The sequence below is a fragment of the Cervus canadensis genome, chromosome 10, assembly GCF_019320065.1.
Source record: "Cervus canadensis isolate Bull #8, Minnesota chromosome 10, ASM1932006v1, whole genome shotgun sequence".
Lineage (NCBI taxonomy): Eukaryota > Metazoa > Chordata > Mammalia > Artiodactyla > Cervidae > Cervus > Cervus canadensis.
The window spans coordinates 374,702-398,769 of record NC_057395.1 but is presented as its reverse complement, the minus strand read 5'-3'; the positions used below and the strand labels follow the sequence as shown (position 1 = coordinate 398,769).

The 24,068-nt window shown below is 37.7% G+C and overlaps 1 protein-coding gene across 2 annotated transcripts in view; it reads left to right on the top strand.

Annotated features, from left to right (window-relative positions):
• Positions 1-18,271, top strand: part of ITGB1 (integrin subunit beta 1) — a 44,159-nt gene extending 25,888 nt beyond the window's left edge. Inside the window, exons 7-17 of one of the 2 annotated variants that reach the window (XM_043478714.1) lie at positions 3,346-3,501; positions 4,247-4,342; positions 4,623-4,712; positions 6,329-6,469; positions 6,637-6,836; positions 8,245-8,483; positions 8,695-8,917; positions 9,587-9,819; positions 11,570-11,736; positions 12,742-12,822; positions 17,040-17,177. In XM_043478714.1, coding sequence (XP_043334649.1) covers positions 3,346-3,501; positions 4,247-4,342; positions 4,623-4,712; positions 6,329-6,469; positions 6,637-6,836; positions 8,245-8,483; positions 8,695-8,917; positions 9,587-9,819; positions 11,570-11,736; positions 12,742-12,816 — 1,620 coding nt within the window. In that variant the 3' untranslated portion in view covers positions 12,817-12,822; positions 17,040-17,177. Of the gene's footprint in view, positions 1-3,345; positions 3,502-4,246; positions 4,343-4,622; positions 4,713-6,328; positions 6,470-6,636; positions 6,837-8,244; positions 8,484-8,694; positions 8,918-9,586; positions 9,820-11,569; positions 11,737-12,741; positions 12,823-17,039 lie in introns of both variants that reach the window. The other variant, XM_043478715.1, reaches the window with a different exon arrangement.
• The last annotated feature ends 5,797 nt before the right edge of the window (positions 18,272-24,068 follow it).

Sequence of the window (24,068 nt, the reverse complement as noted above, 5' to 3'; positions counted from 1 at the left end):
CTCATTCCCCCCTGCCCTTTTCCTTATAGTACCCCTGTGCCCTAAAAGACCTTTCTCTTCCAGATGCTTCTTAATGGTTACTCAACCAAGTTTTAGTATGCTATTTGATACCCAAGATGATAATATAATATAGTGCTTGAGATAACAGTCTTTAGACTGTTAGGACAAAGCTTCAAATATTCCCATCACTGCTCATCCACTGGGCAGTTTTCTTGCCATTCTAGAGGGCTGTTTCCTTCTCCTAAAGAGATAATAACAGATACACCTTAGGAAGTTTAAATACGGTAATCCATAGATAGTGCAAGTAGCCAGCAAACAGTTAACAGCTATTGTGGTCACTCTTGACTTGCACCAGGGTAGATGCAGGTTAAGGATAGTCTCAACTTTGAAAGGGGAAGAGCAGTTTTCCAGGCGGTGCCTAGCTTGGTGCCTGTTTCCTCTCCAGCCATTCATTTGTGATCCCACTAGAAGCTCATATGGAGAAAGCATTCTCTGTGCTGTCTCTGCCTGAACCTCAGCCTTGAGATTAAAACAGGCCTTGGTATCCTGGCCGCTGCTCTCTGCTCCCTGTGCTGACTGAGAGTAACTGTTCCACTTACTTCTCTAAATGCAGAAGAGATATATTCCAACTGGTCTGCCAGCATGAATAAACTTAATTCCTGCCTTCAAGGACTTTATAGTTTTAGGAGGATATATACAGATGTACGGAGTAAATAAAGACAGATTATTATAAAATTACCATTCAAGAGCATTTTACCACTACTTTAAATTTTTTGCTGACTAAGGTGGAGAATAAAATAAATGAACAAACAGTACTGATGGATTCAAAGGGGTGGAATTAAGCAGGGTCAAGTCTTTGAAGAAGATCCTTTTTTCTAGAATTAAAAAGGGGAGGCTTTTTTAATATGGTGGCTGATAAAAGGGAGTACATGCTCCAGAAGGTGGAGTAGGTATGGGTGGGAAGGGGAGGTAACAGTGTTTAGATTCAAAGTTGGGTGTGGGCTGAGACATTGTTTATTCACTAAGCACCTATTGGTGCTACATGAACTATGGACAGAGGTTTGTGACACTGTACAGGAGACAGGGATCAAGACCATCCCCATGGAAAAGAAATGCAAAAAAGCAAAATGGTTGTCTGAGGACACCTTACAAATAACTGTGAAAAGAAGCGAAGCAAAAACCAAAGGAGAAAAGGAAAGATTCCCATTTGAATACAGAGTTCCAAAGAATAGCAAGGAGAGATAAGAAAGCCTTCCTCAGCGATCAATGCAAAGAAATAGAGGAAAACAACAGAATGGGAAAGACTAGAGATCTCTTCACGAACATTACAGATACCAAGGGAACATTTCATGCAAAGATAGGCTTGATAAAGGACAGAAATAGTATGGACCTAACAGAAGCAGAAGATATTAAGAAGAGGCGGCAAGAATACACAGAACTGTACAAAAAAGATCTTCATGACCCAGATAATCACAATGGTGTGATCACTTACCTAGAGCCAGACATCCTGGAATGGGAAGTCAAGAGGGCCTTAGGAAGCATCACTACGAACAAAGCTAGTGGAGGTGATGGAATTCCAGTTGAGCTATTTCAAATCCTGAAAGATGATGCTGTCAAAGTGCTGCACTCAATATGCCAGCAAATTTGGAAAACTCAGCAGTGGCCACAGGACTGGAAAAGGTCAGTTTTCATGCCAATCCCAAAGAAAGGCAATCCCAAAGAATGCTCAAACTACTGCACAATTGTACTCATCTCACAGGCTAGTAAAGTAATGCTCAAAATTCTCCAAGCGAGGCTTCAGCATTACGTGAACCGAGAACTTCCAGATGTTCAAGCTGGTTTTAGAAAAGGCAGAGGAACCAGAGATCAAATTGCCAACATCTGCTGGATCATCGAAAAAGCAAGAGAGTTCCAGAAAAACATCTATTTCTGCTTTATTGACTATGCCAAAGCCTTTGACTGTGTGGATCACAATAAACTGTGGAAAATTCTGAAAGAGATGGGAATGCCAGACCACCTGACCTGCCTCTTGAGAAACCTGTATGCAGGTCAGGAAGCAACAGTTAGAACTGGACATGGAACAACCAGCTGGTTCCAAATAGGAAAAGGAGTACATCAAGGCTGTATATTGTCACCCTGCTTATTTAACTTATATGCATCATGAGAAACGCTTGGCTGGATGAAGCACAAGCTGGAATCAGGATTGCTGGGAGAAATATCAATAACCTCAAATATGCAGATGATACCACCCTTATGGCAGAAAGTGAAGAGGAACTAAGGAGCCTCTTGATGAAAGTGAAAGAGGAGAGTGAAAAAGTTGGCTTAAAGCTCAACATTCAGAAAACTAAGATCATGGCATCTGGTCCCATCACTTCATGGCAAATAGATGGGGAAACAGTGTCAGACTTTATTTTTGGGGGCTCCAAAATCACTGCAGATGGTGATTGCAGCCATGAAATTGAAAGACGCTTACTCCTTGGAAGGAAAGTTATGACCAACCTAGATAGCATATTAAAAAGCAGAGACATTACTTTGCCAGCAAAGGTCCGTCTGGTCAAGGCTATGGTTTTTCCAGTGGTCATGTATGGATGTGAGAGTTGGACTGTGAAGAAAGCTGAGTGCAGAAGAATTGATGCTTTTGAACTATCATGTTAGAGAAGACTCTTGAGAGTCCTTTGGACTGCAAGGAGATCCAGCCAGTCCATCCTAAAGGAGATCAGTCCTGGGTGTTCATTGGAAGGACTTATGCTGAAGCTGCAACTCCAGTACTTTGGCCACCTCATGCGAAGAGTCGACTCATTGGAAAAGACCCTGATGCTGGGAGGGATTGGGGGCAGGAGGAGAAGGGGACGACAGAGGATGAGATGGCTGGATGGCATCACTGACTCGATGGACATGAGTTTGAGTAAACTCTGGGAGTTGGTGATGGACAGGGAGGCCTGGCGTGCTGCGATTCATGGGGTTGCAGAGTCGGACACGACTGAGCAACTGAACTGAACAGCGCTACTACTGGAGATAAGATGATGCACGAAACCAGATGTGGTCTCAGCGGTGTGGAGTGGAGCTACCTTGTAGTGGGGAGAGGGACATTGACTTTAAAAGGTAGTTTTTAAAAATAGAGCTGGGACAGACAGCTAGGCAAGGTGAAGTGTTACAGTGAGGCGGGGGAGTTTTATTCAGCCGGCTCTGTGCCTTTATCAGCAAGGATGTTATTAGCATTGTGAAAAGAGAAAATAGAGAATTAAGTTGAAAGTATAGTGGTAGCCTGTATAAAGATTAAAAGATTTAATCTTTGCTGGATTTCTGTAGGTAATATTTTAATATTGAAATCCTTTTCTTTTCAAGTCACTGATTGGTTGGAGGAATGTGACACGGCTGCTGGTGTTTTCCACGGATGCTGGGTTTCACTTTGCCGGAGATGGGAAACTTGGTGGCATTGTTTTACCAAATGATGGACAGTGTCACCTGGAAAATGATGTGTACACAATGAGCCATTATTACGTGAGTGCTTAGCACTTTACATATTAAGTGGATTCGGGTTTTTAGAGTATTATGGGTAATGGGCTTGTGGGTTTTTGAGGATTGGGGTTTTGTTATTTTGCTAAGTTGCAGGAAAGCTTTGTTGCTGTTTTGAGTTTGTGGCTTTGTGCCGGCTTGCTTCCGCGTAGCTGGGGGCCTGGCGGTGAAGGGAGCTGCTGACCCTGGCCCTGCACCCCAGCCCAAAGCTCTCTCTCCTCTCACTTGGCCCATCAAGGGGTAGCAAGTTTGATACTATGTCTAAACACATCATTTGTATAGTTTTAAACTCCTTGTCTTATTTATATATGACTTAAGAAAGTAGGCCTCCTGCCTCTACAGAAGATAAACATTGGCAATTTATTCAAGGTCTGGAAGAAATCTAAACCTTGCCAAATCTTTGTCTTTTTCTTAGTGATAATATAACCTTTAATTATGGCAGTTCTTTGATTTCATTGTTCTGACATTTAATATACATAGGTAATCTTTTAAAAATCTTTCTTATTGAAATTTTTATGCACACATAAAGATAGAAAAGGATTAGAAACCCACTAGACAGCACCCAGTTCAGCAATAATTTTTGTTGTTTCAGGCAATCTTGCATAAGTAATCCAGATGTATCTGCAAATCATTATTTTCAGAAAGTGTTAAAAAACTGGAGTAGATTGAAAAAAAAAAACGAGTAGATTGGATATAATTACATACTAAATTTTATTACTTAATTTCTTAGGATTATCCTTCTATTGCTCACCTTGTCCAGAAACTAAGCGAAAATAACATTCAGACGATTTTTGCAGTTACTGAAGAATTTCAGCCTGTTTACAAGGTAAATATATACGTGTGAGATCAAAATAGGAACACATTTCTAGATCCTTAATGTTTAGTCATCAAAGGCACAATGATATGTCTGAATTGAAATGTGGGAAAATGTCATCAGATAGAAAGGCTAGATTTTACAAATGTGGTATTACATTGGAAAACTAGTTATTTTTAGGTCTGACTCCTTATTTAGGATAGATATCAAGAAATGGTTTTTAAAAATAAAGAGTAGGTACTTGGTAGATGCTAATTAGTCAAATTTTATAGGTTTTATCTTTTAATTGCAGGAACTGAAAAATTTGATCCCTAAGTCAGCAGTAGGAACATTATCTGCAAATTCCAGCAATGTGATTCAGTTGATCATCGACGCGTACAATGTGAGTGCATTCTAAGTAAGATCTGTCTTGGGCAGTACCCTGTTGAGAATACTTTGCTCAAAAAAAGTAAAACTCCTTTCATACACAATTTAGCAGGCCCCAGAAGACAATGTAAAACTTGTATGTAAAGTTCTGTATGTGGAGGAAAAACTCATTCTCTTACAAAAATGTGTTTGCAAGGCAAAATAAAACGCATCGCGGGGGGTGGATTTCTAAATTCTGTTTGAATGTCATTAAGTAATAAGTCTCCTTTTTGGAAAACAAGTATGAAACAGCTTCCATTTAGATTTATAGGATTACCTCAGTCTTCTTTATTTCCCTTCATTTTATAGATTGATTGATTTTGATGAATTGTGCCAGAAAAGCTTTTTTTTTTTGCTAATTCTTCTCTTGCCATGTTTCTCTGTACACAGTACATATTTCTCTTGTACATAGTTCTCTGTTCTCAAGTGGTACACACACAGTCACATGTGTATGTACCATAAAATATATATGAATGCATACATGACTTATTAAAGTAAGATTTGTAAGATTTTTACCCCATGTGGAAGGAAGTTGAAATTAAAGAGGAATTGTTCTTCTCAAGTTTAGTTCCGAGTACTTTAGGGATACTCATTAAGTCTTGGTCAGTAACTGTTTTTAAGTCATCGGAGGCCTTTGTAATACAACGGTAACCATCCTGTGCTGCATACACCAGCTCCAGCCCTTCGACGAGTTGAATTTTATTTTCTACCTCATGCCAGGGGTTTCCAAAATGTTTTAGAAAGACCCTACTTAGATTTTTACAGACTTTCTAGATTCTGGTTTTCCCCTGTCACCCCCATAGTTGTTAGCATGTCTTAATGCTTTCCTAACTCCATCTGTGGAGTGGTATGACCAGGACCGAACTTGCCGCTGCAGCTTTCTCCGTTTGTCCTGCGCCCTCTGCTGTTCTACAAAAGCACTGGCTTGAATCCTCCACTCTGGGTTTTCTTTCTTGGAGGGAGTTGGGGCTGGCCTGCAATGGCCCCTAAGCAGATTTGTCTCCAGCCTGTGTAGTAGATTATTAACCTTTGTCCTTAGCTGAGGCTTCCCTGATGGCTCAGACGGTAAAGCATCTGCCTGCAGTGCAGGAGACCCCAGTTTGATCCCTGAGTTGGAAAGATCCCCTGCTGAAGGGAATGGCAATCCACTCCAGTATTCTTGCCTGGAGAAATCTATGGACAGAGGAGCCTTGTGGGCTGTAGACCGTGGGGCTACAAAGAGACATGACTGAGCAACTGACTAGTGAGCTAGAAGTGGCAGGGCAGAGGAGAGTGTGTTGCCAGTGGGGAAAGAAAGTGTTCTGAATTCTTAGAACTCTTCATAATTAATATTAGGCCTCTCTGCTGTGTCATCATTAAAATTTTAACCAGAACACTCTTCAGTTGTGTACATTATTTAGAATAATTGGTTGTTACTTATTTGAGCCCATTTCTCTGGGTTTTGGGTTTTCTAGTCACTCAAGATTAGGCTTCCAATATTTAAATAATACTGTTTCCTTAGCAGCTCATTTTATCTATGGAATTTATGAATTCAGCTTATTTTATAGTATCATTTGTTTGCCTTTCCTCTTATTTCATTAGTCTTTCTTTTAGTCCCTTTCTTCAGAAGTCATTTTGGAAAACAGCAAATTACCGGAGGGAGTAACAATAAATTACAAGTCTTACTGCAAGAACGGGGTGAATGGAACAGGGGAAAATGGGAGAAAATGCTCTAATATTTCCATTGGGGATGAGGTATGTTCTGTAAACATTTTTCTGAAATAAAAGAAAAAGCTTACTTGTTTATGAGCAATCTAGCTTATAATTTGAGAAACAGTTAAATATAACTTGAGTAGCTTTTTGAAAAATTTTTAGTAGGTTTAAATTGCTTAGTTTTTAACTTATCTTGTTTTCCTTTTAAGGTTCAATTTGAAATTAGCATAACTGCAAATAAATGTCCAAATAAGAACTCTGAAACCATTAAAATTAAGCCTCTGGGCTTCACTGAGGAAGTGGAGATTATCCTTCAGTTCATCTGTGAATGTGAGTGCCAGGGTGAAGGCATCCCAGGAAGCCCCAAGTGCCACGACGGCAACGGGACCTTCGAGTGTGGGGCCTGCAGGTGAGCTGGCGGCACGCACGGCGCGGGGCATGGCAGCCGGGGCGGCTGGAGGCCGGCCTGTCTGAGCGTCCCGGAAAGTCTCTGTGGGGGCTGATAGATTATTCTTCCAGCTACTGTTGCTCACCACAAGATCAATTTGATCATCTTGTGTGGGTGTTCTTTATAGAAAGCTCTTCTCTGCCTTTTTTTCCTTAGGCAGACTACCTTTTATTCTAAAAGGAAAGCTTTTGTAGCCATCCAAGATGTTACTTAACAAATGTTTGTGGTAGCATTTGGGTTTTTCTCTCGTGATAGCAATCTGAACTCTTTAGAGCTCAGTAAGCTTATAGAAAATAATAAGTGATTTTATATGGGAACTGGAATTAGGAATTAATAAAGGATGTGCAGCTTGTTATTACATGCACTTCTGCATTGTTGGGATAATTTTTAAAAAATTCATATATTTGTAAAATTAAGAAAGCACTATTTTCAGAACATAGAATCTACTACTAACAGAACTTAAGTCAAATTATTTTTAATTTTTATACTGTAAATCTTCCTGTTTCATCTTTCTCCTATTTTTTTTAGAACAGGAGAGAAGACTATTTTGATCCAACTGTCAGCTCCCAAATGACTTAGGCTTTGAAGGGTTTTTAATCATGAGGAAAATTAATGACTGTATTTTGCCATCATTTACTAGCTTTCTAAGTAACAAACTGTTACATTTTTTATTTTCCATGTCATATCCTGACTGAGTTGTGTAGATACATTTTTAGGAAGATATTATTTATCTGAAAGATCTTGACAATGTTTTGCCTCCTTTCTGTGTATTTACCATATACAGTGTGTATAAGCACTAGGTGTTTTAAAAAGTGTCTGAAAAGTCTGAATCCTTAGGATAAGTTTCTTTTTAAACATTACGGTAAATGACACGTTTAGTATGGTTTTCAACTTCCATGTACTTTTTGGGTTGTGTTTTTATCAGTTCAGTCCTTTAGTTGTGTGTTTTTATACTTTTTAGTTTAAAAATTGGGTATAAGCTTTTAGTATAAAAATTGGGCAAATAATAGCAAATGTAATATACAGCATATCCTTTGAAAACATACCACACTCTTTAAAAATAAGTTTATCCTTTGTTTCCAAATGTTGTGTTCACCTGTTCGTTGCTGGATTGTATTTTCATCTTGATCAGAATGGTTACTTTCCTGGAGGAGTTTTTTCCTAGGCCCCTGTGTAGATTCTGTATGGACTTGAATGGCTGTGTGTGTGTGTACACATGCACATATGTACACTTGTGTGACACATGGCACAAACACTCTCATATAATTGTAGTCTGAAGATAATGTTTATCGTTTTATTTCCTCTTAACACTTTGTTACTTTCAATTATTTTTATTTTATGTGACTGAAATTTTGGACTCTTTGTTTAGGTGCAACGAGGGACGCGTGGGGAGACACTGTGAATGTAGCACAGATGAGGTGAACAGTGAAGACATGGACGCTTACTGCAGGAAAGAGAACAGTTCAGAAATCTGTAGCAACAATGGAGAGTGTGTCTGTGGACAGTGTGTGTGTAGGAAGAGGGACAATACAAATGAAATTTATTCCGGCAAATTCTGCGAGTGTGACAATTTCAACTGTGATAGATCCAATGGCTTAATATGTGGAGGTGAGAATGGTCTGAAAGTGGTTATAAAATGTGGTCCTATCTAATAAAATAAAACATGTTGCGAGTTTGCTTAGTGAATAAATAGAAAAGGGGCAGCATTGAGGGTCACTCCATCCCGTGGATACTTCCTTAAATATTATTGTTTTCACTTTTCAGTGTTGTGATTTTATATTGTTACCACTGTTGTGAGAAATGAGATTTTTAATTGCAGGGAATGGTGTTTGCAAGTGTCGAGTGTGTGAGTGCAACCCAAACTACACCGGTAGTGCCTGTGACTGTTCTCTGGATACCACTTCCTGCCTGGCCGTAAACGGACAGATCTGCAATGGCCGCGGCGTCTGCGAGTGTGGTGCCTGTAAGTGTACAGACCCCAAGTTCCAAGGACCAACCTGTGAGATGTGTCAGACCTGCCTTGGAGTCTGTGCTGAGCATAAGTAAGTATTTCTGAGTTGGCTTGAGATAGGTGATTGCTCACTGTCTGTTCACCTGTGTATGATCACATGGTACATAGAACAGTGCTAACCTAGGCCACAGTGTAAATAAAGTATCTGTCACATTGAAGCCCACTTTTTACATTTAAAATTCTCAATAGCTAGTGTTTGCTACATGATAGTGAGTTGTATCCTATGAGTGTGGTGGTACCATTATTTCAACCTGAATTTGGTATTTAATTGAATCCATGTGGTAACCTTTGTTAAATTAGTATTACCAATTGCTAATTAATTTATTTACTGCCTTTTGACTAAATAAAATGGAAGGTTTTGTCCCTTGTAGAAAGAACCATAATACCACCAACACATTTCAAAAGCTATTATGGCTTTATATTGTATATTTCAGATCTGTTAGGGCTAGTTTTATCTTTCTACTCTTATTTATTTTGGAGGATTTTAGTTTGAGCTGTAATAAATCTATAATTTTACTTAGGAAGCTAGCATCTTTATGTTTAGTTTTCCCACCAAGAAATGTCATATGTTTCTTCATTTATTCATATCTTCTTTCCTCTCTCTTGGCCTAATTTGGTCAAATTTTGAGTCTAGCCCACAAAATAATCTTTAAGCAAATATTATTATAAATAATAAATATAATGATTTGCTTTTTAACAGAGAGTGTGTTCAGTGCCGAGCCTTCAATAAAGGAGAAAAGAAAGACACGTGTGCTCAGGAATGTTCACATTTCAACATCACCAAGGTTGAAAACCGGGACAGGTTGCCGCAGCCCGGCCAGGTGGACCCCCTGTCCCACTGCAAGGAGAAGGACGTCGACGACTGCTGGTTCTACTTCACCTACTCAGTGAGCGGGAACAATGAGGCCACTGTGCACGTGGTAGAGACGCCAGGTAGAAAGCTGGTCGTTTCAAAGTTTTTTGCATTTTCTTTTCTGTCTTTCTGCTGCTTAGACCTTTTGGCAGTTCCCCTCAATCCCTGGGTTGGGAGGATCCCCTGGAGAAGGGAAAGGCTACCCACTCCAGTATTCTGGCCTGGAGAGTTCCATGGACAGTCCATGGGGTTGTAAAGAGCCAGACACGACTGAGCAACTTTCACTCACTCACATCTAGGAACAGCTTCCAGCTACTTTACATTCAAGTTGGGACATTTTAAATCTCGTCAGGCTTAAAACAGTATTTAATTAACTATAAGAAATAAGGGAAAGAGAAAGCAAATTTTATGTTATAAAGTGTTTGAAGAGTAAATGCAGTAACCCATGTAAAGCCCTTAGCACAGTGCCTGATGGCAGGTACTCAGTAACATCATTACTGATGATATTTTAAATAGCAGCTTGATTTAGGCTTGGACACTGGGAAAGATAATTTGTTATGGCATGAATTTGTTCTGCTTTTCAAGGGATGAATCGTTTTTATCTTTCTTTTTTTTTCCTGGGAAATTTTAATACAGTTTGGAATTTTCTACATTTGTGATTAAGTTATTATTGGAATGTAGTTTTCATTTCTCTAGGATAAATGTTAGGAATTGGGGAGAGGGCATATATTAAACTTCAGAAGAAACAGCCAAACTTTTTTAAAGCCTCTGTCATTATTTTGCATTTTCAGGTGTATTTCAAATACTGTTTTTTGAAGACCAGAACATTAAATTTTACCAAGTTTTTCTTTTGTAGATCTTGCTTCTTACTACCTTAGAACTCTTTGCATAACTCAACTTCATAAGTATTTTTCTCCTCTGTTTTCTTCTGAAAGTTTTGGTTTCTGGCTTTGCACTTAGGTCCATAATGTATTTTGGGCTGCTGTCAGTATCTGGAGTGGAGGTCTAGTTTATTGTAGGTAGATTTCCAGCAGTTCTTGTACCATTTCTTGAAAAGGCTGACCTTTGTCCACTTTGGGTGAAAATAAGATGACCTTAATATGTGTGGGCTTATTTCTGACTTTCGATTCTGTTCCATTAATCTAGGCATCTGTCCCTTAGCCAGTATCACACTGTCTCAATTACTGTTGCTTCACGGCTAGTTGTGAAATCTGGTAATGTAAGTTGTCCAACTTTGTTCTTTTCTGAAAGTGTTTTTGAAACACTTTCCTAGTTCTCCTACTTCTCTGTAAATTTTAGAATTCACTTGCTTGATATCCACATATATCCTGCCAGGATTTTGATTGGGATAATATTGAGTTTATAGATCAAATTGGGAGAGGATTGACATCTAATCAATGAACATAGATAAAATCTCTCGATTTATTCAGGGCTTTGACTTTTTTTAAAATCAATGTTCAGTAATTTTTAGCATATAAATCTTATACATATTTTATTAGGTTTATACATAGGTATTTCATGATTTCGGTGCTATTGTAGATAATACTATTTTCTAAGGTTCAGTTTCTAATATATAGAAATCAGCTTTGGTATAATTCATAGAAATACATGATGTTTATTTATTGATCATGTACCTTATGATCTTGGAAACTTACCTGTTACTTCTAGTATCTTTTTTTATAGGTTCTTTTGGATAGTGTGCCCCAAGATACTTATCTTGGAGTTTCAGTTCCTGTGTCTTTTGTGAGACTGCATAGCTCTCTGTAGTTTTGGCTGCACTTCCACAGGCTAACCCCCTTGTGTGCGTATCCTTTGCTTTTTACTTTACAGAGTGCCCCACTGGTCCAGACATTATTCCAATTGTAGCAGGTGTGGTTGCTGGAATTGTTCTTATTGGCCTTGCACTGCTGCTGATTTGGAAGCTTTTAATGATCATTCATGACAGAAGGGAATTTGCCAAATTTGAAAAGGAAAAAATGAATGCCAAATGGGACACGGTAAGTTGGAAAACATCTAAAATGGAAGGTGTTTCATAAAGTAAATGTAACGCTTGTTTATCAGCTCTAAAGCTGATTACTAAAGTCCTTTAAATATTTCAGTTGCCCCCAGGATTTATTACTCAGGAAGCTTGCATTCAGTGAAAGAAAACATCTTAAATACGTTCCATTAAAAGAAAACAATTGTAAGAATGTTTCTTCAGGTTACTGTGGTATTTTTATTTTCTTAATAATTTTAATCCGCTCTTTTGCCTTTTCTTCTTATATAAAATAGAATCCTGGGGACTTCCCTGGTGGTGCAGTGGTTAAGACTCATTTCTAATAGAAGGGGTGTGGGTTCAATCCCTGGTTGGGGAACTTAGATCCCACATACTTGGCATGACCAAAAAAATTAAAAACAAAACCCTAAATAACTGCAGACTATTCAGTGGAAAGCTGCTGTTTTTTTTTTTTTTTTAATAATTCAACAAAGAAACCTAAGTAGAAATCAGCCACTCAAAAGACTACATACTGTGTAATTCCATTTATGTAACAGTCTAGAAAAGGCAGACCTATGATAGGGACTAAGCCTGTGGTCTCTAAATTGCCTAGATGGGTGTCTTTATACATTTGAGGATTCATGAAACTATGTATTTTAAAAGGGTATTTTTACTCTGCAAATTACAAGTCAGTAACCTTGTTTTATACAAAACCTAAAAGCCGTAAGTGATGAAAATGTATGTCAGCATTAGTGCTTTGAAAGGTGGGGTTGGAGGCTGGTGTGGCCAAACGTTGGCCATCTTGTATTCATCTTTTGATACAAGAAGGCAGTGACAATATTCAGTATTTTTCAGGTGTAAATGAACTTTAGTCATTTGCATTTTACTACAATTTGCTTGGATTTTTAAAAAATAATTTTGGAAGCGTAAAAATAGTAAAAATTCTTTTATAAAAGTGTTTAAACACTCATTATACGTGTCAGTTTTTTTCTGATGAAATCATTAGAAACTATTTCTTTTACTTTAGCAAGAAAATCCGATTTACAAGAGTCCTATTAATAATTTCAAGAATCCAAACTATGGACGTAAAGCTGGTCTCTAAATTGCCGTTCGTATTTTCTTTCATTTTCTGTCTTTGCATGTCTTTACTGCACTGCGTGTCTTTTATCACTACTGCTTTTTTTTTTTTCCTCTCCAAAATCTGGCTTTATTTATATGGCTATACTATGGCTTTTCTTTCTGTGTGTTAATAGTATTTAGAAGGGCTTTGGATTAAGCTTTATGGTATAGAAGCAGCAACTGTGTTGTAGTGAAAAGAACGTGTACTGTGATCAGACTGACCTGGGTCGAGTCCCAGCTCTTCTGCTTAGGTAGAATGGCACTGGGTCACTTCACTTCCCAGAGCTTTAAACAGGGAGTCAGTAACTATACTGTGTTGTTTTTGGCTAATGACTACAGTATTTGATAGCAGCCTGTCAGTTATAATCCTCACTAGAGTCCCTTGCTTTAGGTGGTATTATCATCCTTGTATGGTAACATCCTTATATTATATGTAACATCCTTATATATAACATATTATTATTTGTAAGTTTTAGAGTGAAAAGTGAACATGAAATTTAAATTTCATGTAGAGAAAAACACTACTAGAGTTTTAAATAAAAACTTTGCTGAAAATTTCATAGTGGTAATAAAGCTTAGTTAACCTATTCTCTCAGCTAAGGGAAAGTTATTTTGGCCAGTGTATGCTCTACCTGGGTGACGAATGTATCATTTTCTCTTTTATCAACACTGGACAGGCTTTTCCCTTATAACTGAATTTTCATGAAGTGTTTCTAGCATGTTTTTAATATAATTATGTAAGCCCCTAATACTCTGATAAAAAGGTTGTGATTAGAACCAATTCTCCTGACTGGTGATCCTGAACTCCTTCCTTTCCTTTATTCTTATTTCACATATGAGAAGACTGAGGCACAGAAGAGTTCGGTAACTTGACCAAGTTCACAAGACTAGTTAGTGGAAAAGCTGAGATTCAAACCCAGGCCACTGGGCTCCAGGGTCTAGGTTCTTAACCACTGGATTGAACTGGTAGCAACCACATGTCTTCAGGAGACACTGTTACCTGTTAGGTGGAGGGAGATCGCTCTAGGAAATGACAGTCTTTGCTCTTTTCTGGTAGCTTAGGAATGTTAGTGCTACGGTGGCACTACTGAATGTGGCCGTCACTGTAACACCCAGAAACCCATCAATGCAGGTTTGTTTATTTACTCTGATGAATGAGAGTGTACTTACAAAACACGGTAGATTTTAAAGTACAAGAATGTTTCATATTTTTAAGAGATACAGGGAGTACTGATAACATTAGAAACCATTATGTGTCTGATTTTTTTTATTTCTAAGCAGGTCTTAAGACTTTTGAAATGGCAGAGTTAAATTTGATGGCAGAAAATTGTCAGATTCATCTTGCATAGTCTGGTACATTTTCTTAGCAGCATGAGACTTAATATTCTTTTCTTCCTTACTTAGAGCTTTACAGAAAGAATGTCATTTTCAGAAGGAAACTAATTTGCTGGTTTTTTTTTCCTTTCCTCTTTCTGTCATAATCAGATATTGACATTTTATATGGATACTTACATGAAAAAATTTCTGCATCTCCTGTTGAAAGGTGAAATTTTTACCTTGCCATATGTTAAATTGTGTTTCGAAGGAAATTATCAGTAACAGTGAAACTTAATGTTTTTATTGTTAAGTCAATTTTTGGTACACTATTACTTCAGCCAAAATAAGCATTTTGGATAATTCAAGATGTGAAAGTTTTGTGAAAAATTCTTATTCATTAGTAAAATTCAGGAAAATTAATGGGTACTGGGTTATTCTGAGATGTTTTCTCAAGAAAAACTTAAGTAGAAATAAACAGATATTAATGAATGAGCATTAAGAAATTAAATCATGGCTTACAAAGCACTTTTCCAGTATGGGACCCAAGGTTGCTGGTCAGTTATGTATTAACATATTTCAGATAAATAGGCAGGCAGTGTAATTACTTCAGCACATAAGACTATTCATGTAGGTACATTTAAAAAAAATCATCAACTTTGTTAAAGCTCTTCATATATAAACACATTAAATGTGGGCTGCTAATCTCCCACAGTTGTGCACTGCATTTCTAATATGCAACAGAAATGATGCTGTAGCCACATCAGCCCTTCCAGAGTGAGCACAGAGGACATTTACTGAGAACAGAGGACTTCCCTGCTGAATGTAACCCTGTTCCTCTTGATTTAAACAGGCTTTGCTTTTTGTTGGGGTGGGGAAGGGTTGCACTCTGAACGATGGGAACTAATATGCATTATTTTAGCTTACCTCCATTTAAGATGATGCCCAGCGCAGATGGTTTAATCTCTTACCTCTAACCTTGCATGTTAAAATTTTGTTTGGATGGACTTTGAAATAATAATATATATGAAATAATAAATATAAATGTGTACATGAAAAGGCAGTGTTTTCTCCAGAGGTAAGTTCTGCGATGTAAATTGTACTTTGGTTTCATCTATAACTTAGCCATTTTTTTTTTCTTCTCCATATTTTATTACCTTACAGTTTTTAAGTATTAAATATTAGATTTATCTAATGCATTAAAGAAACTTAATGGTAATCTATTTTCCTAGCATATTTGAAAAAAAATAGGCAGTTCTAGCCTTGCATGATAGGAAGGTAGAAACAGACTCACTTATTTGTACTGACTCTCATTAGGAATGTAGTTGCTAGGACCCATACGCCAGTCTCCATTATGAAATGTCTGCTATAATACCATTTGGGATCCAGTTGAGACGAGAGCTCAGTATTTCATATCCGATGTGATTTTTGTCATCCATATTATATAATGTTTATCTCTGAGGGATCCTGAGTTCTTCTGTGTTTCAGAAATGACTGGGCAGGTTGTGCTTTGTGGGGTGGAGTGAAGGCACATTGTCAGGTTCCAGACTAACTGCTGAACTGAAGTCAGAGTGGTTTATTTGGTATTTCTCAAGTCCCAGCCTTTATATGTTTTACTTTTCCTCAATGAATTCTTACTCTTTTTTAAAGATGGCATCATCTGCTTCCCCTTTCCCACTCAGAACATACATATGTGCCCTTAAAAACTCAACCATATAGATTTCTAACTCTGCATGTGTATATGCTTCTACATAACTTTCAATGTTTTATCTGTAGTCAATTTCATTTTGACAATATCCTTAATCTCAGTCAATCCCTTTTTTCTTATGCTGTTCCCATTTTATGTATGGAATTCCCTTGTGAACTGTTTGAGAGTTCTTTATCTTCATGTTTGTCATCCACCAAGCTATACCCTTCTAGGAGGCAGAATTGTGGCAATGAAAGCTATATCCAAATGTAACCTGAAGTGAAGTGTGGATAAAATTTAAAAGCAAAAATTACTCTTTAGGTGCTTTATATAAATATTTTAAAAATAACCTCAAATGGTTCTATGGTAAAATATGAAACTAAATAGCATTTAAAAATCTTAAAACATTTATTTGATTTGTACTCACGTATTTTCTCTGAGATAGGAATATTTGCCCGTATTTCTCATTTGATTTTCAAGCCTATCTTCAGTTTTAAAGAATAGAGAAAGAATGCTATATAAGATATTAAAATGTATAATTTAGAATGAGAATTTTTAAAGAAAATGATATGTTTTAAAATATCACTGTCAGTGAAGTTATGACTCTTGAAAGATTTCTCATGTTTATGGCTTGGAATCATTTAACACTTCAGTAAAATATAGTATCAAAGATAAAATGTTTTATCAGCATATTGAAGAATAGCAGTTATTTCATGAAGAATGGTAATTATTTTTGTCTAAGCACATTTGGCACTGTGCCCACTTGTGACAGTCTTACCTCAAAATCTCTACACCCTGAGTGGCAAAGCGTCAGAAGAGCACCTTCCCCACAGACAAGAAAGCCAAGCAGTCTGTTCATTATCAAGCACCTTTGTGCACAATAAGGATTAAGAATCAGGCAGTTGATGGCAGAAGAGTTTGTTAAAAACTAGTTTCAAGATAGTATTCAAAACTATTTTAAAATAGAGAAGCTGTTGACAGCATATCACCAGTGGAGGAAGGACTTTTCAGAAAGGAAAAGTGCCTTTTCAGAGGCACCTTTAGCCTTGTGGGGCGAAGCTTTCATTTTTCATTTTTTGTAAGCTTTTGATATCTGGACAGATCAAATGGAAATGACTTATGAAAATGGTCTTTAACTTTATAAAATGATATTAAAATTAGATGACTTTAGTAGAGTGATAATTTTTTTCTTTTTTCTTTTTTAGGGTGAAAATCCTATTTACAAGAGTGCTGTGACAACTGTTGTTAATCCGAAGTACGAGGGGAAATGAGCACTGCCTGTGTGTACCCCGAGTGCTGAATGCAAAGTAGGAATTCCACAGTCACAGAAAGGTAGCTTCAGGGCAGTGTCACCATGGTTCTCTCATGGGCAGGTTCTGAAAATGTACAATATGTATAATTTGAAAATTTTTTTATTATTTTGAAAATAATGTTAAAACCAATGCCAGGGACTGACAAAAGACTTGAGACAGGATGGTTATCCTTGTCATCTAAGGTCACAATGTGCCTTTTTGACCTTTTCTCCTGGACTAGTGAATCCAGGTCTTACTGGATTAAGCAGTATTTCTAGAGTGATTGAAAAGCAGTAGTTAATGAGGATGATATGAGACTTTCTGTTAATCAAGTGTTAAAAATGATTTCTAGCTTTGCAGACATGTCATTTTTCAGTTATACAGAATCCAAAGTAAATGTCCTAGCTAGTTTAGAATCGTTTTAAATGTATTATTTTGCTATTTGCCTGTTAGACACGACTGATGACATACCTGAAAGATGAGTATGTTAGGAGTTACAGGTGTAAAATAATGAAATATTTGATCTGCAGAGGCCATGGGGAAAGTCAGAGCTAGGAAGGGAAAACATAGCTTTAAAACCTATGTGCCATTTTAAGAGTTACTTAATCTTGGTAACTTTTATGCCTTCTCTTTGTAAATTCACGTCTTGGATAAAAGAATTGGGAAATTTTCTGCAAAAAAAAAAAAAGTCCTTGATTTAGCATTATCTACATAAAAGCCTTAATTTACATAGTATTTGCTGAATTGGGGACCTCCGGGTGAATTTTAGTTTATTCATTTTCTTTTTAAAGCCTGGTGCTTTTTATCACCTCTTCTAATCATTTAATGTATTTGTTTGCAATTTGGGGTAAGACTTTTTTAAAATCAGTACTTTTTCATTGATGTTTTAGTTGTACATTTGCCTTTTTATTGAACATGTGAAGTTGTACTGTGGCTCATGCAATAGCTATCACTTAAGCATTTCTTTAAATTAGTGCTATAACAGACCACTGTATATTTACCTCTCACTGTTTGAGTTTCCTGTTTTGTTTCATACTATTCACATTCTTATTTTAAGTGCCTTTTAATTTTAACAGTTCACTTTTTACAATGCTGTTTAGTGAAGTTATTTATTAAATAAAGATGCTTAAAATATTTAAATCAGATGTTTGGGCTCTGTATATTTTGTTAGTTTGTATACATGAAGTTTTTATAGCTTAAAGAGGCTGAAAAAAATTTCTGGTATTTTACTTAAGCCAAAAGACAGAAGGAAGGAAGGTAGATAGAATAAAATAAGATTTCAGTCTATTTTTTGGCTCTCCAAATACTGGACAAATCTGCTTCTGTTTCATTTCTACATTAAGCAGAATTAACTCTTTAAGAACATAATCTTAGAGCTGTTGACTTGAAGCTGGAAACTATCATTTTACTTAAGATTGAGACAGGAAATTGTTACTCTTCTGTTAAGGAGTTTTTTACATTTTAATTTGTCCTTGATTTATTTATGTTATAAAGTATGTGTATCCATAAAAAATACTTGTGTGACGCTTTTGAAAGAAATAGATCCTTTGCTGGACCATTGCAAGGGTCAGATGTGGGGGACAGCACTGTGGTAGAAGTCCCAGCACATTTGCAGTGCCCCTCCTGGTTTTAAAAATGGGTATCTTTTTTACCTCTCCCATTTAAATGTATTTCCTAGCTTGGAGTAAATCATCTTTCAGTTGAGGATTATACCTCTTTATGAGAAAAAGGACTATCCATTTCACCTTCATTTTCCATTCCTACCACCTACACTGCTGTGTGGTTCAACTCATTTCCTTACACCCACAGTATAACTGAATTTGTATTTTTTTGCTCCATAAGTTTGCTTTTTTTAATGAGATTTTAAAAAATAATATAGGAACATAGTCTACTTTCTGTAATACATGATTTTTCTCCTGACACATGTTTTTATATACATAGTTAGATTATAAGCCAGTCATCCCAACCCTGTGCATATATTAAGGAGAAAACTCTTAATTTGAAAAGATACTTAGACATACATGTACACAGTGGACTACCACTCAATCATAAAAGAATGAAATAATGCCATTTGCAGCAATATGGATGGACCTAGACATTATCATACGAAGTAAGTCAGAGACAAATATCCTATGATATCACTTATATGTGCATTGTAAAAATAGTGATACAAATAACCTTATTTACAAAAGAGAAATAGACATAGGAAACAAACTTATGGTTACCAAAAGGGATTGGGGCAGGGAGATAAATTAGGAGTTTGGGATGAACCTATACACACTGTTATATAGTCAACTATAGTAGGTAAACATCAAGGACTTCTGTATAGCACAGGGAACTAGACTCAATATCTTGTACTAACCTAAAATGGAAAAGAATATATATGTAGAACAATCCCTCGGCTATATAACTGAAACTAAGACATTGTACATTAACATCAATTTAAAGATACCTAGAAAGGAAACAGGAAAATAAGGGAATCAAAGTATGTATATATATAAAAAAAAAAAAAAAAAACAATTAAGACAGGAAAGAGGAACAAAAATGATGTAAGTCATATAAAAAACAGTTAACAAAATGGAAATAGTAAGTGCTTCTCTATCAGTAATTACTTTAAATATAAACAGTTTAAATGTACCAATCAAAAGCTATAGATTAGCTGAATGGCAAGAAAAAAAATTCAACTGTATGTTGTGTACGAGACTTGCTTTTGATTTCAGGACACATGCTGCAAGTAAAAGAATGGGAAAAAAAATGGCAACCAAAAAAGAACAAGAGTGGCCATACTCATGTCAGACAGACTAGACTCAAAACATTATGTAAAGATAAGGTCCAAATGATATAGCAGTTGTAAGTATGTGCTTAGTTGCTTAGTCGTGTCCTACTCTTTGTGACCCCATGGGCTGTAGCCTGCAGGCTCCTATGTCCACGGGAATCCTCCAGGCAAGAACACTGGATCTTCCCAACCCAGGGATCGAACCCAGGTCTAGGGTATTGCAGACGGATTGTTTACTGCCTAAGCCACCAGAGAAGCCCAAGAATGCTGGAGTGGGTAGCCTATCCTTTTCTCTAGGGGATCTTCTGGACCCAGGAATCGAACCAGAGTCTTCTGCATTGCAGGCGGCTTTTTCATCAGCTGAGCTACCAGGGAAGCTCAGTTATAAGTATACAGTTACCTAAAACAGTGTATACATATATTTCACAGTATATACATAAAACATTATGTTGTATACCTTAAATGTATTGAAGTTTTACCAACTATACTTTGATATGATAGAGAATATGGAAAACCAATAGAAAAAAGTGAAACTAAAAGTTGGTTTTCTGTTAACAAAGTTGACAAACTCTAAGGAAAAAAATGAATGACTCAAAAGTAGATATTCCAACATAAAACACATTAGTATAGAATTAAATGACTCAATTATCAGAGGGCATTTATTGGGTGAGGGCTCTGTATTGGTTTCTTTGTATTGGAACAGCGCTGTCAGGTGAGTTGTTTATCACCTTCAGGAACTGTTCAGCCCTGGGAAGGTCCCATACATCAATGCATCAAAAATACAGAAAATAAAAAGGCATGATAAATATACTTCTGTAATACCATCATCTTGTACATTTGTCCTAATTAATGAGCCAATATTGACACGTTCATCCTAACCAAATTCATCCTATATGGCGTGAATGAGTCTTCCAAACTCATTGTGACTATATTTGGAAATTGTGCATTTATGGAAATAACTAGGGTTAAATGATGTCATATAGATAGGGCCCTGATAAGATTAGTGTCAGCATTACAAGAGGAGGAGAGACCAGAGCTCTCTTGCGCTTTGTGCACATATGCTAAGGAAAGGCCATGTGAGAAGACTGTAAGCAAGAGAGCTCTCAGTGGGAGAAAAGAGCCAGGGGGAAATGTGTCTACAGATAAATCAGAAAGATCCTTTTTTTGAAGATGAAGGAAAGGGCCACAAGTGGAGGGAATGTGACCAGCACATGGAAGCCCAAAAAGGCAAAGGAATGGATTCTCTGGTAGAGACTGCAGAAGGGAACACAGGACCACTGACGCCTGATTTTTAGTCTAGTGTAACCTGTGTTGTGCTTTTAGTCTGCCACACTGTAGGATAATAGATTTGTGTTAAGCTGATAACTTTGTGATAATTTGTTACAGCAACTGCTGTTCAGTCGTGTCAGACTCTGCAACCCCATGGACTGCCCCATGCCAGGCCTCTCTGTCCCTCACTATCTCCCAGAGTTTGCCAAAGTTCATGTTCACACTGGTGATGCCATCCAACCCATCTCATTCTCTGTCACTTGCTTCTCTTGCCCTCAGTCTTTCCCAGCATCAGGGTCTTTTCCAATGTGTCAGCTGTTCACATGAGGTGGCCAAATTATTGGAGCTTCAGCATCAGTCCTTCCAGTGAGTATTCAGAGTTGATTTCTTTTAGGATGGACTGTTTGATCTCCCTGCTGTCCAAGGGACTCTCAAGTCTTCTCCAGTCTCAAAAACATCAGTTCTTCAGCACTCTGCCTTCTTTATGGTCCAACTCTCACATCTGTACATGACTACTGGAAAGACCACAGCTTTGACTATACAGCCCTTTGTCAGCAAAGTAATGTCTTTGCTTTTTAATACACTGTCTAGGTTTGTCACAAACAGAACACAAATATAGTGGGGAAGGCCAAATAGAGGCCTCTGAACCTACTTCAGACCCATCTAAGCCAGTAAATTTGAAAAACATCTATGAGAACAGCAGAAATAAATGCAGACTAATGACAAAGGACGCAGGCATGGTGGACTCCATCATATGTTTAATTTGCTAATCTGCCCCCTCTGGACTCAACTAGTAGGCACATAGATAGATGCTAGTAGAGACGTGGTATAAGTGCTGGAGCAGATTTTCTTGGCCTCTGGTATATGGCATGTGTCCACTGAGCCACTGTATGTGTTCTTTTTCATTTTTACCAGAAAAGATGAATTTGCATCCACTTGGGATGGACAACAGTATATATGTCTATCTGGCAGTGTTTATCTCTGCCATATCTCTCATATGTCTGAAGAGATGTGACCCAGTCAGGCATCTGATAAACAGCACATCAGCTATGTCTTCAGAACTAGGTTCATTATTACAGATGGCTAAGAGGTCACAGTATTTTGGCTGCCTTTATAGCCATATGTATTCCAAGGGGTAGGAGACAAACTATAAATATTCAATGGCATACCATATCAGTAAAGTTCTTAGGAGCATGCTAAGATATCCCTTCAAAAATGAAAGATAATTACATGTCACAGATCTTAGTGATGAGAATTTTAAAAAGTGCTTGGTAATCCTATTTGGGTTCTGGAGGATGTGTATTTGAAACTTGAAAGTACTTCAGTTCAGTCACTCAGTCGTGTCCGACTCTTTGCGACCCCATGAATTGCAGCACGCCAGGCCTCCCTGTCCATCACAAACTTCCGGAGTTTGCTCAAACTCATGCCCATTGAGTCGGTGATGCCATCCAGCCATCTCATCCTCTGTTGTCCCCTTCTCCTCCTGCCCCCAATCCCTCCCAGCATCAGGGTCTTTTCCAACGAGTCAACTCTTCGCATGAGGTGGCCAAAGTATTGGAGTTTCAGCTTCAGCATCAGTCCTTCCAATGAACACCCAGGACTGATCTCCTTTAGGATGAACTCGTTGGGTCTCCTTGCAGTCCAAGGGACTCTCAAGAGTCTTCTCCAACACCACAGTTCAAAAGCAGCAATTTTTCGGCGCTCAGCTTTCTTCACAGTCCAACTCTCACATCCATACATGACCACTGGAAAAACCATAGCCTTGACTAGACGGACCTTTGTTGGCAAAAATGTCTCTGCTTTTTAATATACTATCTAGGTTGGTGATAACTTTCCTTCCAAGGAGTAAGTGTCTTTTTTAATTTCATGGCTGCAGTCACCATCTACAGTGATTTTGGAGCCCAAAAAAATAAAGGCTGACACTGTTTCCACTGTCTCCCCATCCATTTCCCATGAGGTGATGGGACCAGATGCCATGATCTTAGTTTTCTGAGTGTTAAGCTTTAAGCCAACTTTTTCACTCTCCTCTTTCACTTTCATCAAGAGGCTTTTTAGTTCCTCTTCACTTTCTGCCATAAGGGTGGTGTCATCTACATATCTGAGGTTATTGATATTTCTCCCAGCAATCTTGATTCCAGCTTGTGCTTCATCCAGCCCAGCGTTTTTCATGATGTACTCTGCATATAAGTTAAATAAGCAGGGTGACTATATACAGCCTTGACGTATTCCTTTTCCTATTTGGAACCAGCCGGTTGTTCCATGTCCAGTTCTAACTGTTGCTTCCTGACCTGCATACAGGTTTCTCAAGAGGCAGGTCAGGTGGTCTGGTATTCCCATCTTCTTCAGAATTTTCCACAATTTATTGTGATCCACACAGTTGAAGACTTTGGCATAGTCAATAAAGCAGAAATAGATGTTTTTCTGGAACTCTCTAGCTTTTTCGATGATCCAGCAGATGTTGGCAATTTGATCTCTGGTTCCTCTGCCTTTTCTAAAACCAGCTTGAACATCTGGAAGTTCTCGGTTCATGTACTGCTGAAGCTTGGATTGGAGAATTTTGAGCATTACTTTACTAGCCTGTGAGATGAGTGCAATTGTGTAGCAGTTTGAGCATTCTTTGGGATTGCCTTTCTTAGGGATTGGAATGAAAACGGACCTTTTCCAGTCCTGTGGCCACTGCTGAGTTTTCCAAATTTGCTGGCATATTGAGTGCAGCACTTTGACAGCATCATCTTTCAGGATTTGAAATCGCTCAACTGGAATTTCATCACCTCCACTAGCTTTGTAGTGATGCTTTCTAAGGCCCACTTGCCTTCCCATTCCAGGATGTCCAGCTCGAGGTGAGTGATCACACCATCATGATTATCTGGGTCGTGAAGATCTTTTTTGTACAGTTC